At 43.0% G+C, this 18159-nt stretch overlaps 1 protein-coding gene across 1 annotated transcript in view; it reads left to right on the top strand.

Annotated features, from left to right (window-relative positions):
• The window catches only part of XRN2 (5'-3' exoribonuclease 2), a 100903-nt gene that overhangs the window by 54360 nt on the left and 28384 nt on the right, over nt 1-18159 (top strand). The window contains exons 18-24 of the mRNA XM_090051922.1: nt 2811-2918; nt 2997-3086; nt 3587-3659; nt 10236-10319; nt 13087-13184; nt 13281-13360; nt 16405-16461. Coding sequence (XP_089908048.1) covers nt 2811-2918; nt 2997-3086; nt 3587-3659; nt 10236-10319; nt 13087-13184; nt 13281-13360; nt 16405-16461 — 590 coding nt within the window. The remainder of the gene's footprint in view (nt 1-2810; nt 2919-2996; nt 3087-3586; nt 3660-10235; nt 10320-13086; nt 13185-13280; nt 13361-16404; nt 16462-18159) is intronic.

Here is an 18159-nt window from a genome sequence, read left to right as displayed (position 1 = left end):
GTGACAGAACAAAGAGCTATGGTCTCAAGTTGCAACATGAGAAGTTAGGTTACATATTAGAAAAAACTTTCTCACAAGAAGGCTAGTAAAGCACCAGAACAGGTTACCCACAGAGGTTGTGGGATCTCCATCCTTGGAGGTTTCTAACACCTGGTTTGACAAAGCCCTGGCTGGAAGGATCCTACTTTGAGCAGGAGATTGGTCTTTACCTCCTGTGGTTTCTTCCAACCCTAACTTTCTATATATTGGTTGGCTTTTTTCCTATGCTGGACCAAAGTGTTCCTCTCTTTGGATTTCTTTGGTTGTCTATAATCACTGTAGCCTCTTGGGATATATAGCATGGCTGTATAAATGATTATTTTGGGTTTTGGCAACTAAATAGAAAACATTTAGGTCCCCCCAAACTAAACTGCCTCCATCCCCTCGTACTCAAATCGCAGTTGAGGGCTTACATCTCTGGAAACTCCTATTTGATACAGTGACGCTCAAACCACTGCTCAGACCTGTCTTCCCTGCAATCATGAATAGTGCAACGTGGACATCATCTTTCTCTGTCAGTTGTACATGAACTGCATTTTCCAGTAAATGTTAACATTTCCCCAGTTAGTTAACTGACATTCACCACAATTCATCTATGCTGGTGGTGCTCAAAGTGTGACAGTTAACTGCAGCAGTTAACTCTGTCACTCCTCCCCCACCACTAAATTTTTGGACCTGTGGGGAGCCTCATGGCCTTGACCTCGCATGCTGGACCAGATCACCACACAAGGCCAGTCCAGTGATTGGCTACATCCTACTTATCAGGCCCACAAACCAGAAAGGTTAAGCACTGTTGGCTTACGGGGGTCTGTGGTTCTTGCTTAATGCTAACTGCTTGTGTGGCTCCTGAGTCCATCAGGAATTTGTCACTGACTCAACAGATGATCCATTTGTTGCTCCCCTCGCGCACACACACACTTTTCCCTCCCCTCTGACCTTAGTCCAGGTCTCTGTACAGGATTGGACAGGAGTGTATTTAAACTTAAATTTCTGAACTGTTTTATGTCAGTGGACTAACCATGAGGCAGTAGCATATTCTTGAATTGGTTTCCCTTAGTCCCCCATGCTGAAGCTGTTCACTGAGTATAAAATAACTAAATATTTGTTGACCCCCAAGGTGACCCACTAGCCTCGGGCCTAAGCCGCTCACCTTGGAAGTGGGACATTGGAATTGTAGTTCTTGCTCCTATGAATATCTAATTATTTATGTAATGTGGAATAACATCAACTGAAGAAATCAATTCCCCCACCTTAAAATATTTAGTACCCTGGTGGTTAGGGAAAACACCTCCTTAAGAGGTGGAAGATGTGGATTCAGTTCTTGGGGGAGGGAGAGGGCTTTGAACCCATGTCACCCATCTCCTGAGTGAGGTAGTCTAACCCCTGAGTGGCTGGATAAAAAGGAAACTCCTTTCTCCTTTTCGTGAATCTAGCATTGAACTGGTCTTTCACAGCTGAAACTATTTGGTGAATTCACAAATAAATTTGGCCCAACTAAACTTTTTTGGGACAAATTTAGTATTTGCTGAAAATTACTTTGCTGTAGCGTACAGTGCCAGGACATTGGAGTCTTTGTCTTTAATTGTGGCCTCTAGATGATATCAAATGCAAATAATGATCATGAAGGTTTAATGTGACAGATTATGGATTATTGCCTCGCCTTTGGCCAGATAACACTTGTAAATGCAAAAATCAACTGATACAAAACCACGTGCTGTGTCAGTGTCACAAGATACAAATAAGAAATACTGATCTAGTATAGTGGCGCTTAAGGTTTTGACCCAGCAGGCCAGGTGAATAGCACAGGGCCAGTCCATGGGCTGGATCAAGCCCCACACCAGCCTTGCACACTAGGGTCAGGTTCCAGGGCCTCGTGGCATTCCCCTTAGGCCTCAGGCATCAGGACTGGCGCTCTGGGGCACTGTGCCACTTGAGCTTTGCCTCTTGTGCTGAACTCGCAAGGATGTCATGGTGCTAAGGGCTTGACATGGCCTATAGGCTAATGGTCGAGCATCCCATATCTAGTAAAAGAGCAGGATAATCTTCCCATCATGTCTTTGTTCTGTGTTCACCCTGATAGCTTAGGAGGTAGGATGCTATTTGCTTGTACCTTCACATGCTCAACTGACTCTGGAAAGTGCTGTGTATTAAAATACTAATCTCAAAACAGGTTTTGAGTTCCATTGTGCAAATCAGACCAGAGGTCATCATACATTCTTCCCTGATTACTTCTATTTTGGACTGTTGGGCATATTTCATCTTTAGATCTTTAGAATATCTTTAGTCATGGTCTCAGTATGGCATACCTGGATCTTATTTCATTTTACAGCTCTCTCACTGGGAGTGACTAAAGAATACATGTCTTTTTGTTGCAAGGTGCCTCAAAGGCCAAGTCAGTACTTTTTTCCATTGGTCAGGCATCCTTTCTGATGCTTTGTCAAGTGTCACAGAGGCATCTTTTGATGATGTTTTTTGTTCCCCATTTTTCTTAAGACAAGGGTGTCAAACTCGCCTCCTGCCTCAAGCCAGATCCTGACTGTGGGACTTCTTACAGGCTGGATCCAGCCCAAGGTACAGGGTGGCAATGGCACCAACTTCCACCTGGTGCACACAGCAGTGGCAACTTCAGCTACAGCTGTCACTCTAACAATAACTGTCAACTCATCCAGGATTAAGCTGAATCATTATTAGTTGCACACTGTTAGTGGCTATGTTAATATTTTCACTTCCTGATATGTATGCTGTTTGTTCTCTTTTTTCTGCTATACTAGGGCTGTGCTTCTTGGAAGTGGTTTTACCCATTCCATTACGCACCATTTGCTTCGGACTTTGATGGCATTGCAGACCTGCCCTCAGACTTTGAGAAGGGCACAAAACCGGTAAGATTCATACAACTTAGTTATTTGTCTTCAATATTGATTAGACATTACCCATATTTTTTTCTTTATTTTTGACAGTTCAGGCCTCTTGAACAACTTATGGGTGTATTTCCAGCTGCTAGTGGTAACTTTTTGCCACCAACATGGCGGAAGCTCATGACTGATCCAGTAAGAATTCTTTTTGTTCTTGTCTTCTTGTGAAGCTTTGGTTTCTTGCATTGCAAGTTCACTGCTGTTCATTATCTTTGATAAGGAAATAATAGTGAAGGGAAAGCAACACTTTCATTTGTCTACTCATGCAGCAGCTTTGTGAAGCGTGAATCTTCTTTCAAATGTTTGTACACAGTAAACTGCCTTTCCTGGGTTCTTCTGGTTACCTAGTTCTAATAACTCTGAATTTTTGAAGGATTAGAGGTCTTCAGTCCTTCTGAAGCCCCCACAGTAGTCTATCCTGCTTAGTTTGCTGGTTCGTGACTCTGAGTTGGTGCCATTCCCCTAGATCTATTCAGTTTGGAGGGTGTTTGGTAAAGCAGATGTTCTTTTTTATTAGTTAAACTTAATTGCCTTAAGTGTAAGGGGGGGGGGAGAGGAAGAAAAGGTTGATATTGCTCTATACAGAAATCTATAATTGATTTTAATGGTCCTTTTAATTTTTTTCTCGAATACAGGAATCAAGTATAATTGACTTCTACCCTGAAGATTTTGCTATTGATTTGAACGGGAAGAAATTTGCTTGGCAAGGTGAAACTTAAGCCCTTCCTCAATTTCAACTGAAAATCCAAGTCTTAGTTTTCTGTGAAAAATAGAGTGAGATACTGTTTTGATTACATACTGATTAATGAGGTTTGTCAGATTTCTGTTTGCTTTAGCTGAGAAAGGAAATAGTACTTTACAACAGATGGATTTTTTTTTAAGTAAAAAAAAAAAAATCATGTGAAGAGGAAATTATTCAGTGTCTGACATCAGATTGTTTCCCATGAGATTCTTTCAGTTAAGCTTGAGGCTTACTGGCCTAGACCAGTCTACAGTGAGGTGGGTTGGCAACTGGTTCAGAGGCTGATCCCAGAGAGTTGTAACTGATGGGATGGCCTCATTCTGGAAGGTCATTTCCAGTAGTGTCCCCCGTGGATCAGTGCTTAGCTCCATGCTCTTTTTAACATCTTTTCCATAAGGGTGTCTAGAATCTGGAACACACTCCCAGCAGGGGTGGTGCAGTCACCATCCCTGGGAGTGTTCAAGAGGAGGCTGGACAAGCACCTTGTTGAGCTTGTTTGAGCCAGGTTACCTCCTGCCCATGGCAGGGGACCAGACTCTATCCTACAGGTCTCTTCCGGTCCTATGATTCTGTAATAAGCAATGATTTATAGTAATTTTAGCAGGCATTCTAAAACTGTTAATTTGGTCTGGAATAGATTAATATTTTTTTTCTCGGTGTTACTATATAATTGTCTTGTGTTGTCTTTTAATTAGTGGATCTTATTCTTTTCAGTCAGTGATTCATTAGTACCTTGTGAACAGTTCTGTAAGGGAATATTGAAATGTTTAGATACAAAGAAAGCTAAAAGCAAAGTGAAAAAATAATGTATTATCTTCCATCACAAGAGTATTGATCTATATTGCTCTAAATTTAGTATTTGTCCAGGAGTGAAATGCAGCATTACCTCTATAATATGTCTAAGTAATTATGTGTCCCCCTCAGTCCCCCAGCAGTATGAAATAAAAAAAACTTTTTTATTCCTTTTCTTTCTGATGGTAGTCAGATGTCAAAGTCTGTATGGGACTGAAGTCTGTATGCGGGGAAAATATTACTTGATCCCAACATATAAAATAAAATAGGAAATTAGCTTATTTTAGGATTATAGGAAAATAGGGCTGGAAGGGACCTTACAAGGTTATTTAGTCTTGCCCTTCACTCAAATCAGCTTCACCCCTGACTGAACTATCTCAGCTAAGTGTTGGTCCAGCGTGCTCTTGAAAATTTCCAAGGATAGAGATTCCACAGTTTCTCTAGGTAGCCTGTTCCAATGCTTGACCAACCTCATAGTCCAAAGGTTCCTCCTAATCTCCAACCTAAACCTCCTCTGCTGCAGCTCAGGTCATTGCTTCAAGTCCTGTCCCCTGTGACCACAGAAAAAAGCCCATCTTCATCCTCTCTATAATTGTCCTTCAGGTATTTGAAGATGGTTATCAAATCCCTCCCTCAGTTGTCTTCTCTCCAGACAAAACAACCCTAGTCCTTTTCAGCCTTTCTATATAGGTCTTACTTCCCAGGCCCCTAATCGTTCTTGTTGCTGGACTTATTCCAATCTCTTGACATCCTTGTTGAAGTGTGGGCCTCAAAATCAGGCACAGTACTCCAGGCAAGGCCTTGCCAATGCTGACTAGAGCAGAAGAATCTATTCACTTGTCTTGATTTGTGAGTGACGCTCCTGCTAATACACCTGTGTATGCCAGAGGCCGGTAACGTTTTTTGGCTGGAGTGCCAAAAATATCCCAACCTCCACCCATGCCTGGACTTGGTGTGCCAGAGGCAGATGGTGGGGGGCCTGGTCCTTGTTGCTGGTGGCGGGTGCATGCACATCTCTAGGTGGGCAGCAGGGGAGTGGCCAGGGTTGTACTGCCCCAGCAACAAGCCCCTTCCCAGCTGTGCGCCTTAAGGTGCTCATGCAACTGCCACAGAACCAGTGCCAGGGCACTGGACCCCAGTACAGCTGTTTACAGCCTCCCTGCTGCAGCTGCCCAGAGCCCAGACCAGCTGCGGTACGCAGCTAAGAAGTTGCGAACAGCTGCACTGGGGTGTGAAGCAGTGCAACCCAGCCCCTTGCCCGCCATGCACTCCATGGTGTTTGTACAACAGCCACTGCCATGGAGCCCGGTACAGGTGTAGGGAGCCTCCCAGCCACCAGCTCTGAGCAGCCCAAGCTCTGTGGCTAGCGGCAGCTGCCCAGGACCTGGGCCAGCTGTGGCTTGCCAAGCAAAATGGCCTCCCATGCTCTGGAAATGTGTGCTGGGAGTTGCCAACTCCTGTTTTATACCATTGGCTCTTCCCCCTCCCCCACCTGCAACAAGAGCACATTGTTAGCTCATTCAGCTTAGGTTTTACTGCAACTTCTAGGTCCTTCTCTGCAATACTGCAGCCTAGACAGTCATTCCCCAGTCTGTGTTTGTATGTGTGCTTATTCCGTCCCTTTGCACTTATCTTTGCCGAGTCTCATCTGGTTGATTACAGACTATTTCTGCAGTCTGTCCAGGTCATTCTGGATCGTGGCCTTGTCCTTCATAGTGCTGGCAGCTCCACCCAACTTGGTATCATCTGTAGATTTCCTAAACATGCTCTCAATCCCATCCTCCAAATCATAAATGAAGATGTTGAACAATACTGGACCCATTGCTTCAATTTAGGAGTGGATGCATTTGAGGGGTGCTTTTAACTTGGATGTGCATAGGGGGTTTTTTGGAATGGTCTGTAATAAAGGAGTAGTCATCTGGATTACATGGTGACTTCTCTCATTCTTGCACTACTTCATAAGCAAATGAGGTGCAACTGTCCTTGTTTTATTTCCTTTGGCAGAAAGAATATACAGCTTTAGCCTAACTTGCTTTTTATCATAAGGCTTCGAGATTTTTTGTTTTTAATTTAAACTTCTGAGCTGTTAAACTTCAGTGTTTTAGTCTAACACGTCTATCTCAAGTATTTGTTTAGCTAATTAAATACATATGTTCAAGAAGGAAAACTAAGTTAAACTGGAAGAAATTGACATATAAAAATCTATCTTAACTGTAGGTCTTTGAAGATCTATGAGTGCCAGTGTACTAGTAAGCTTGTATTACTGCCTGTCAGTAAAGGAAAACGTTGAGTGCATAATGTTGAGGGAGCTAAGAGGTAACCAAGTATAATAAATGTGTTCAGGGAGGTTTCATAGTTTCTAGGGTCGGAAGGGACCTGAGTAGATCATCTAGTCTGACCCCCTGCCATGGCAGGAAAGAATACTGGGGTCAAACGACCCCAGCAAGATGTTCATCTAACCTCCTCTTAAACACCCCCAGGGTAGGAGCCTGCATCACTTCTCTTGGAAGCTGGTTCCAGACCCTAGCCACCCTGACTGTGAAGTATCGCCTCCTGATATCTAACCTAAACCTACCCTCTGCCAGCTTGTGACCGTTATTCCTGGTCACTCCTGGCGGTGCTCGGGGGAACAGTGACTCCCCTAATGCCTGCTGATCCCCCCGACTAGTTTATAACAGGCCACAAGATCCCCCCTCAGCCTTCTCTTGTGGAGGCTGAACAGGTTCAGGTCCCGTAGCCTCTCCTCATAGGGCCTGCCCTGCTGTCCCCTGATCATACGAGTGGCCCTCCTCTGGATCCTCTCCATGCTGTCGACATCCCTCTTGAAGTGTGGCACCCAGAACTGGACGCAGTACTCCAGCTGCGGCCTGACCAGTGCCGCATAGAGGGGGAGTATCACCTCCTTGGACCTGCTTGAGATGCAACTGTGGATGTATGACAAGGTGCGGTTGGCCTTCCTAACTGCCTTCCCACACTGCCGGCCCATGTTCATCTCGGAGTCAATGATGACCCCAAGATCCTTTTTCGCCTCCGTGCTGACAAGAGGGGCGTTCCCTAACCTGTAGGTATGGTGCCGGTTGTTCCTCCTGAGGTGCATCACCTTGCACTTGTCTGAGTTGAAACCCATCCTATTCTCATCCGCCCACCCTTGTAACCTGTCTAGGTCTGATTGTAGTCTGTTGCATCCTTCCAGTGTGCCCACGTCCCCCCACATCTTAGTGTCATCAGCAGATTTGAACAGGGTGCTTTTTACCCCCTTGTCCAAATCACTGATGAAGATGTTGAACAGTGCGGGCCCGAGGACCAAGCCCTGGGGGACCCCACTGCCCACGTCCTTCCAGGTTGAGAAGGACTCATCCACTACCCCCCTCTGGGTGCGGCCCTCCAGCCAGTTGGCGACCCATTTGACTATGTGGGTGTCTTCACAGCTCCCCAATTTCTTAATAAGAGCGGGGTGAGAGACAGTGTCGAAAGCCTTCCGGAAGTCCAGGAAGACTATATCCACTGCTACTCCTGCATCTAATGATCTGGTGATCTGATCGTAAAAGGCCACCAAGTTGGTCTGACCGGGACCTGCCACTGATGAACCCGTGTTGGCTGCCCCTAAGCATGCAGTCCCCTGCTGGCCCCTCCTGGATGTGTGCCAGCATAATTTTCTCAAACAGCTTGCCTAGGATCGAGGTAAGACTAACCGGCCTATAGTTTCCCAGGTCCTCCTTCCTGTCTTTTTTGAAGATGGGAACCACGTTGGCCCTCTTCCAGTCCTCCGGTACCTCACCAGAGCACCACGAATGCTCGTAAAGCCATGCCAGGGGACTTGCAGTGACCTCGGCCAGTTCCTTTAAAACTCTAGGGTGGAGATCATCCAGACCTGCTGACTTGAATACGTCCAACCCCTCTAGGAGCTCCCTAAATAATCCTCGCTAACCCGTGGTCCAGGTGTGCCTCCCCCGGGGCCCGAGGGTGGCCCAGCAGGGGGGTGGCTGTTCTGGTCCTACTTAGGAAGACGGAGGCAAAGAAGTCGTTAAACATGTTAGCTTTGCCGTCTGGTGTGACGACCAAGTTTCCCAGCGCATCCTGCAAGGGCCCTGCATTACCCGGGACCTTCTTTTTACCCCCTATGTATTTAAAAAAGGACTTCTTATTGTCCTTAATCTGGGAAGCTAGTCCCGGTTACATCTCTGCTTTGGCCTTCCTAACTACCCCCCTACATTCCCGAACAACTACAGAATAGTCCTCCCTGGTGCTGACCCCTTCTTTCCATTGGGTGTAAGCCTCCTTTTTAGCAAGGAGACATTCCCGGATGCTTTTGGTGAGCCATGGAGGCTTGTGTGCTCTCCTGCTCCCTTTGATCCTCGTTGGGATTACCTTCCTTTGGGCTTGGAGGATCGTCTCCTTAAGGAGCGACCACTCTCCTTGGACACCTGGCTCCCCTCCCCTCCGGGACCTTAGCATTTCTCCAGCTATCCTCCTTAGCTTGCTGAAGTTTGCCTTCCTAAAATCTAGGGCTGCTGCCTTACTGCATGCCTTTGCCACCTTGCTCTGGATGGTGAATTCCAGCAGGCGATGATCGTTGTCGCCCAAGTGGTTGAGCACCCACAGCCCCCTCACCAGGTCATCACCCGTGGCCAGCACTAGGTCCAACAAGGCATCTCCCCTGGTGGGGCTGTGCACCTCTTAGGTTAGATGGAGGTCCTGCACAATGGCCAAGAAAGTACGTGAGTGTTCAGACCTGGCTGACTGCTCTTCTCAGCAGATTTCTGGGAAGTTCAGGTCCCCCCATGACTACCACATCCTTAGCCTTCACTACCTCTGTGAGCTGACCCAAGAATTCCTGGTCAAGCTCTTCTCGCTGTTTGGGAGGTCTGTGGTAGACTCCCACCGTTAAGTCTCTTTCCCCTCGACTGCCTTGTACCCCAACCCAAAGCACTTCAGAGTGCCCCTCCCCTGACTCCTTGCTAATTGACGAGGATGGGTATTCCTCCTTAATATAGAGTGCCACGCCCCCACCTCTCCTTCCTATCCTGTCCCTCCTGTACAGCCTATAGCCCTTGACATTCACCACCCAATCAAGGTTGTGTTGCATTATTTTGATAGAAGCTAAAAAATCAGTACCTAAATAAGGATGCATTTGTGATGCCAGGTCCTGGCCATGCTGCACCACACTCTAAATATCCAATTTTTAAGTCTCATTTCAGAAACTGTCCAGATTAGTTTTATTTACATATTATATTTATAAATAAATTATAAATATAAGTAAAATATTTATATATTTTAAAGAACCTTGAAACCAAAGATTTCAAATGAAATAACCGTTTAAAGTTAACATTCCTGTCCAACATTTTTACCATTTCATGGAGAATGGCTGTAATCAGAAGTGGCTTTTTAGTATTGAGGTTTTGACAGATTTTTTTTTTTTGACTTGTGTCTATTTTTTAAAAAATCCTAATTAAAAATGCAGCATGGATTTTGAAAATCAAGCTGTTTGTTTTCTTGCAGCGTGTACAGTGTTTGTGTAAGTTGCCCTACAGTTGCTAGTTTGTAGTGTAAAGAAGAAAATTCAAGGAAAATTTAAAATTTACTTTTTTTGGACATTAGTAAAATGTGTCGACTGAACCTTTCGACTATTTTCGGCTTTCCATTCAGTAGGTGGGGAAACACTTTTTTTTTTCTTTTAGGTAAGGCAGATAATTTGATTTAGTTCAATGAGTACAGAAGTTTTGTATAACTAACTAGCTTGTTTTAACTAGGTGTTGCTCTGTTGCCATTTGTTGATGAACGCCGCCTGAGAGCTGCTTTGGAAGAGGTTTACCCTGATCTCACTTCTGAAGAAAGTAAGAATTATATTTCATTATGATTTATGTGATTATTAGGGATCCTGGCTTTCTCTGATTTACAGAATTGCAAATTCTCTGATTTAAAAAAAAAAGCAACAAACAAAATCCATGAGGAAAATGAAAGGCTGGGCAGCGGGCGCCTCACCAGGGTAGTGCAGAGCTTGCTAGCGGCTTTCCTGCTTGGCCCTGCTGTGCCTTGCAGTGTCAGGTCACACCTGCTGGGCTTCAGAGGCCCCAGAGGAGAGCAGTAGGGCAGGGAGCCTGAGCCCGCAGCAGTTATCCTGCTCCTGTTCCTGCCCTGCGCACAGATCTGAGAGGCATGGGTCCTCCCTGGCTCCCCAGGAGTGCATGCAGTGGCAGGGAGCCAGTCCCACCCCCTGGATGAGCAGTCCATGGCCCTGTCCTGCTCCCTGCCAGGGCCCTGCAGCTGCACATTCCAGCTCCCAAGCCCCATGCACCATCCAACTGGGCAACAACAGCAGCCCCAGCCCTGACCAACTCCCTCCCTTCTCTTTGGGAACCTCAGTTCCCCCCCCAACCACTTACCTGCAAGAGCTGCTCTCCAGGCTGCCTGGTGGCCGTGTGTGTGTGTGTGTGTGTGTGTGTGTGTGTCCTCCTGTTCCCTCCCAGCCTGCAGAGAGCTTTTTGCAAAACTACAAAATCTGCAGGTTTCTCCTTTTAAAATGAGAAATCCACATTTTCCTCAGATAAAAGGGGAAATCTGTATTTTTCTACATTTTTTTTTTCCTGTGGGAAACAGAAAACCTAGATCCCTGGTGATTATTAAGGCTTCCATTATTGGTGTACTTGTCTTGTATACAGTATTAAACCTCAAATAAGCAAGATGTAATAATAGATTGTTGCTACTGATTTCCTTATGCCAGGCTGCAGCCTTTGTTCACGTATGATTCAGTGGCTGTAAATCTTTGATGTAAAAACAGAATCTCCAGCTTTTGTTAGCACTTATTTTAAAGTAAATAGACCCAAACAAGATTTTGAAGCTGAAGAGTAATTTTCAGGTTATTGTGTTGAATGATCCAGCTGTTACACCCTGCCTAAATGAGTAATTGTTAGATGAACACATTTCAGTAAAAATATATTCGGATATTTTCCTGTGGCAAGATAGATTCTGGTAAAAACTGAATGGCCCTGTGCAAGTCCTTTCTGTCAGGCAAACTGTATCTAAACAAGATATAGAAAATCTTCTAGACTAGCTTCTGAGTTCTACACAGGCTGATGCATCAGTTACTTTTTTGACTTTGCACCTTTAGTTGAAGTACTATGTTGGGAACATTTTCAGCCATGTCATGAGGTGGATCAGGGTTCTCTCCAGGTTCAGACTATTTTATCTGGGTTACATCCAGCTGAGGCATTGTGAATAGTGGTCCCTTTCTTCCTTTGCAAGATAATTTAGATTTTCAATATTAGGCCTTTAGCACAGATACACTTCGTGTTTTTGTCTTTGTAATTTCTTAAATGGCCCACTGGCTCATCTGAGTTAAATCTGGCAACTACTTCTATTGCTTCTTTAAAAGGTGTCCAAAACAATTCTAACCTCTGGGGCATGCTGAACAGACATGGTAGCAGAAACTTGTCTGCCTGAATAATTATCATGGAAAGAAAAATGCTTTCTTCCCTAGAAAAAAATCCTAAAATTTGAGTTGGCTCTCAAAGCAGTTTAAGGCAGTCTCCAAAAATCATTTTGATTCTGTATGGCCACTTGTGCCGCCTCGGGCCTTCTAGCCTTCCAGCTGTCACGGACTGTTGTCTCACCCATTGATGCTGTAGGAAAATGAGTGACATGTTCTCCCAGGGCTTGAGGGGCCCAGTCTTGAGTACCCTGAATTCCTGTGCAGGATTAGGCTCCTCCAAGTACTGGAAATGCCTACCTAGCTTTTTGTTTTCCTCAGTCAGGCCCCTCAAGCTCTAGGAGCACCTACCCAACTTTCCCCACTTATACAGACGTGCTCTGGAGATCCTGGGGGCACTTCTGAGTAGGCATGTCTACACATTCATTAATGCACCATAATCGTGGCATGTTAAGTTTAGTACTGTTATTACAGGTTACTAATTTAATGTGCTGTAATCAGTGCTACTGCATAGTAGCTACGGCGCATGCTTTTTTGTGACCCTGATGTGTAGTAAATTAATTCTTTGTTCAAGGTACTGCGCATTAGCTCATTAGCACAGTTTTTTGTCTGCTGCACTGATGTGCAGTATAATTAGTCTGCTGTGATTCTGGCATCTTGTGTAGAAGTACCCAGTAAACTCCGAAAGCCAGGCAGGCTCTCGCAGGACTTGAGGGGCTTGATCTTGCCTAAGAATTCCCAAGGTGTGTAGGGTTGGGACCCTTAAGGCTCTGAGCCCCTGCCCAAGGGGGCTGGAGAGCATGGGTAGCTTCTGGCTGCCTGTTCTCTCCCACCATAAAGCAAATAGATGTCCCCTGCTATAGAGTGGCATACGTTATTACTGCTGTTGGATTAGGTGACAGATTTGGGCATTCTTGTTGCAACAACAGGCGCAGCACAAAGATGAAGAAAGGTGACATCTGTTTAAACCCTTATTTCCCTCTGAACAGTACCATAGAAGAATGTGGGCATAAGTCAAATGTAGTTTGTACATTGGTCTCCTCTCAGTGGAAGGGAAACTTTCTTCTGCAGAAATTAGTTGTCTGCTGAAGGTGGATATCATCTAGGTGCACTCTTTTTGGCACTTTTTTGCTATTGTTCTTCTGTTGAATTTCTGACTTTTTTTTCTGTTCTAGACCGAAGAAATAGTCTGGGTGGTGATGTTCTCTTTGTTGGAAAAAATCATAGCCTTTGTGACTTCATTGCAGAGCTCTATAAATCCAGTACTACAGAGGTAGGTTCAATTTGTTCTACAGATATTGCATTTCTGGTGGTGGTGGTAATAGTAGTCTGGTTGTCTGTCTCAGCTGAACAGTTATTTTTTCTGTAGCCAGTCGATATGCCCCCAGAACTGTGCCATGGAATCCAGGGAAAACTTTCACTGAATGAAAATGCAGTTCTTCCAGATCAGTAAGTATAGCCTTCAGTATGAGTTGTTGGTTGCTGAAAAATAATTTTTCCAGTTTTGTCTAAACTGAAATAAAGATCTCCCCCACCCCCAGACAAAACAGAAAACTTAATGTCTTAATATATTTTTAAATTAAAGTTTTTAACTTTAATTTAACTTCAGTTAATCTTTTAAAAATTTACGTTGGGATTCAGACCAGACTGTAATAACTGTCCGTGTTAAAACTTGAGCTAGTCTTGATGGGTTCACCACTTACATTGTTTTTTTCCTACTTCATATGGTTTGGGTTTCAGTTAGCACTGGAAATATTTAGTGTTCTACAAAATGGCTTTAATTGTTTATGAAACTAAGAGGTTCATATTTGTCATTGTCTCCTTTGAAAGATTGTTTTTATGTATTTGGCGTAAAGAGAATTTTATGCACCATGAACTAAGAGAAAAGCGTTTATAACACATGAACACATGTTAAATTCATTGATAAGCTTGATATTTTCCAATAGAGCAAATTGGATGCTTATCTGGCTGGGATCCTATGACTGCAGCTGACTTCTTCCTGCCCTTTGGGTGAGGGGCTGGACTCAATGATCTTCTGAGGTCCCTTCCAGCCCTAATGTCTATGAAATCTATGAAATAATCTCATGTCTCTGTTTCTGATCCCCTTTTATATTTGAGGAATTTCACTCGTTGACAATGTGGAGTTTGCAGCAGTGCATGCTTTGTTGGATTATGTTCACTGGCACGTAGTATCAGCTGTCCTCAGTGTTGCATGCATCAGAGAACAATTTGGAGAAATCCATGCTCTGGTGTTTTCTATCTGGACCCTCACAGAAATGTTCAGGAACAGTTGTAATCCATTTAAAAAACCCAAAAAACAAGCAAGCTTTCATTTAACACTTAGCTTTCTAAATGAAGTATAAGTTTCCTTTGTGAATTTATTGGAAATTAGGTATAAAAGGCGTTGCTATGCAAGTAAGCAAAATGTAGTGACCATATTGATATAAATAGTAGAAACTCCTCCAAGAATGATTTCTCAACCACTTGATTGTATTCATCAAGTAACATAACCTAGTCTATTTTCTCCAACATTGATAGGCGTGATTCAGGTATATGAGAGATTTTGTGTTTGCGGTTTGTTTTTAGCAGGTCTGAACTGTACTGGATGGTAATTCAGAGAAATCTCAGAAAGGTTGAATGGTAATGACGTGTGGCACTTACAATGCAGACAAGGCTCCAAGTCATTAAAGACCCAGTCTACATTACTAACTAGACAATTCATTGGTGTAGCAATAAACGCATGGCAAGTTTTTGCTAAAATTCTCTAGCACAGATGCAGCTAAGGAGATAGAAGCTCCTCTTGCATGAAGAACAGTTGTTTTTTCTGGAATGTATATGATCAGATGCAGAGATGTGAGTTTTCTGAAAAATTAGAATTGGAACATTTTCTAATGCCCTAAATAGAACACGATCAGGTTTAGCATGTTTATTTGACTTGTATTTAGCAAACAAAACTATAAAAGTACCTCCATGTGAATTTTATGTCCTAATAGCCACAAGCATTTGAACTGAAATATTTGATTAGGAAAAAAATTAAATACAGCACACTTAAATGTGGTTTAAATGTTATATTCAAACAAATTCAAAGCTTCACGTGGAAAGAAATTATTTTTATTTCAATACTTGTAAGAATGTAAAGATAATTTACAATAGCATGTATTTCCCTTATTGTTTTTCTTAAATTTAGACAAACAATGAAAGCACTAAACACTGTTGACACACTAATTTTAGCACACCCAAAGAACTGTGTGTGATATGCCATGGTTGCCCACTCATCTACTTCAACAGAATTGAACTTTCGTCCACTTAGGCCGTTGCGGCACCTCCAGTTTCACTGTCACTATCCATAGAATCGCATGCACTGCTTATTAGTTCCATTTCAAAATCAGACTGAGGCAAACCTGATTCAGAACTACTTGAACCACATTCTCTTTCACTAAAGGATGGTTTTACCAATGAGTCTATGGGCAAGGGCAACTTATCACACAGCAGCTTCTTCACTAATTGTGCTTCTTCCTGATTCTCCAGAAGCAAGAGATTTTGAGAAATAGAAACAAGCTTAGTGGTGCCTTCATTTGGTTTTGTTTTGACCTGCACAGCCAATTAGGTGAATTCGTAACTTGATTTTTGGTTTGGATTGTTATGTGAGTATTTACCCTCTTGTTTACAAATCAATAAAACATATATATGTACTTTCTCACACACTTCCTAGGGATAATCGCGTGAAAAACACTAATTACAACTTTGAAACTGCCAAGCTTGCCTAATATTGTATTGGCAGCCATTCACTGTTACTAATGATTTTATGAAACAATGAATTTTTATAAATGGAAAATTTCCCACAAAAATAAAGCACTGGAAAATTTTCTGCCCCACATCTCTGATCAGGTGTTAGGCAGGAGTGTGTTGCTACCTTCAAAATAAGTCATGGCTTTGCTTACAAAAAACATTTTAATTTGGTCACAAAAAATTAAAACATAGCTAATGTATTGTTGTGCCTTGTAGTTGAATCCACAGCATTGCCTAATGGCATGGCTTTCTGGGTCAACTTAAGCTATGTGATATTTTGAAATTGTTTATGGGCAGGAGCAAGGAAAGTAAATCCTGATTACTAACAATGGCAGTTTATTTTGGTGTCAACTGTTATTCACTTCTTGGATAAAAGGGGCGCAGTTTATCAAGGTTATTAAGGAAAAAGAATGATAAAATAGCATGCTATGCGTTAGAAAAGGAACTTTTATGCCATTTGGAAACAGCTAAACAGCTGTTAACATGTTTTAAAAAACCCAAAACATAAAAACAGAACACTTGTCATTCTTTTAAATTGCAAAGAAGCACATTTTTAAAATGTAGCTTTATGGATTGTGGACTGCTTGAGTGATATGAATTATTTTCATCCCCTGTACTTTGAGACTGTTGCAATAATACAGAATTAGAGTGCAACCTTTAGACAAAGTTGTTTATTTCTCTCTCTCTGTACCTTGTTTTTTTAGAGCAGTGCAGTCTCCTGTTCCAACCTTGCGTGACCTGACACAGAATTCTGCAATCAGGTAAACTAATGTTGTGTAAAATGTACTTGTTGCATATTTTGCTTGTTGAAATGAGTCTATCAAGGCCTAATGTGATTGAGGGTTCTCAGGTGTTGAATTTGTCATGGAATTCTTCTTTCTTTCAAAAACTTGCTTTGGAAGCTAAGCTTGTACTTAAAATTAAGTCTCTGTCATATGCTTACAAAGAAATATTTGCTATTTACTAAACCTTCACTAAAATACAGAATGTCATAATCAGAACGCAGCAGGATCCAGCTAACTGACATGAAGATGACAACAATTTTGTCATGGTTAAAACATATATTAATTTTATTTTAAAAGCCTAAGTTAGTCTGTGCTGAATATTTTCTTATAATTTTCTTAATGTTGATATTTGAGAACTCCATATTCTAAAAGGGATGTTGCGAAGGTCCAGAAGCAGGGAACAAAAATGATTTAGTAGCTTGGAAGGCAAGGTATATGAGAGGAAGCTGAAATAAATAGGCAGATTCAGCTTGCGGAAAATGCATTTAAGAGGGATGTAATAAGTCTTCAAATACTGCAGGGCTGCCATAAAAAAAGAGGGAGGACACTTTTTTATTTTCTCTCTTTCTGAAGAGAGCAGGACATATTTACTAGTAGTTTGAAGTTGTAGCAAAGTAGGTTTGGATTGAATATCAGGAAAAAACATCTCTGTTAGAAACAGTAAAATAGACTGCTTGGAGAAAGGTATAGAATCTCCCTCGCTGAAGGTTTTTTAAGAGGTTGGATATGCATTGTCCAGGGCTGATCTTAGAGTAGCTGTGCTTGGAGTGCTGTTGAAAGACAACAGTTAGAAGTCCAGGAGTTGTCTCCCCTCTTCCCTCCCCTGGCTCCCTTTCTCATTGCTTGTGCTCGCATGCTGCTGGGAGGTCACAAGGAGAACTCTGCAGCCTAAAGTAGGTGGATATTGGAGAGGACCACACTCAGCAGAAAGAACAAAAAAGAGCTCCACAGCTGGCTTAGTTATGCAACAAGATTAAAGGAGTTGGGATAATTTTTATGCAGGGGAATGCAGAAAAAGGAGTTCTGGGTCTCCCAAAAGAGGTGTTACATGGGGAGTTATGTTTGCTGTCCCTAGGTTCAGAGCAGAATACAGGCTGTATGGTTATTCCATGTTTCTAGGCTTTGCTGATTGCTACAAAGGGTCAGGAAGGAACTTTTTCCCCTTCATTGCTATAGCCATCAGCAGGGTTTGAAGGTTTTTTTCTTCCACCTTTTTTCCAACATTTGGTGTTGGCTGTAGCCAAGGCCCTTGGCAGGCACTACACTTAAGATGTGATTAACTAGTTAATCTCATCTTCCATAGTAACGTGGCTACATGTTCATGCAGTTAATGATGTGTTAAAACAGGGAATCAGCCATAAAAGCATTACACAAAATATGTGTAATAATTTTATAGCTGGTTCCCATCGTGCCTTAAATTGAATGTGTGACCAGTATGTTTCTGGGGTTGGAAGTGCCAGTCAGCTGATTGGGTTTCCAGCCTTGGGAGCACCAGTCACTTGATTGGTGTTCCTGGCTTTCAGAATTACCCTTTAGCATGGGTGTAGTCTGGCAGGGAAGTGCTTCTTGTTCACTTCTGGGTCTGCTGTCAAGCACTCTGGGGATCCCCCTGTGCTCCCATGGGATGCTCCAGCTGCTCCAGCATTGCAGCGTTCACAAGCCACCTGGTACCTT

This window comes from Crocodylus siamensis, chromosome 1 (assembly GCF_052110815.1).
Source record: "Crocodylus siamensis isolate JL-2025a chromosome 1, ASM5211081v1, whole genome shotgun sequence".
Taxonomy (NCBI): Eukaryota; Metazoa; Chordata; order Crocodylia; family Crocodylidae; genus Crocodylus; species Crocodylus siamensis.
The sequence above is the reverse complement of the archived record's forward strand: the minus strand, read 5'-3'. Positions and strand labels throughout refer to the sequence as shown.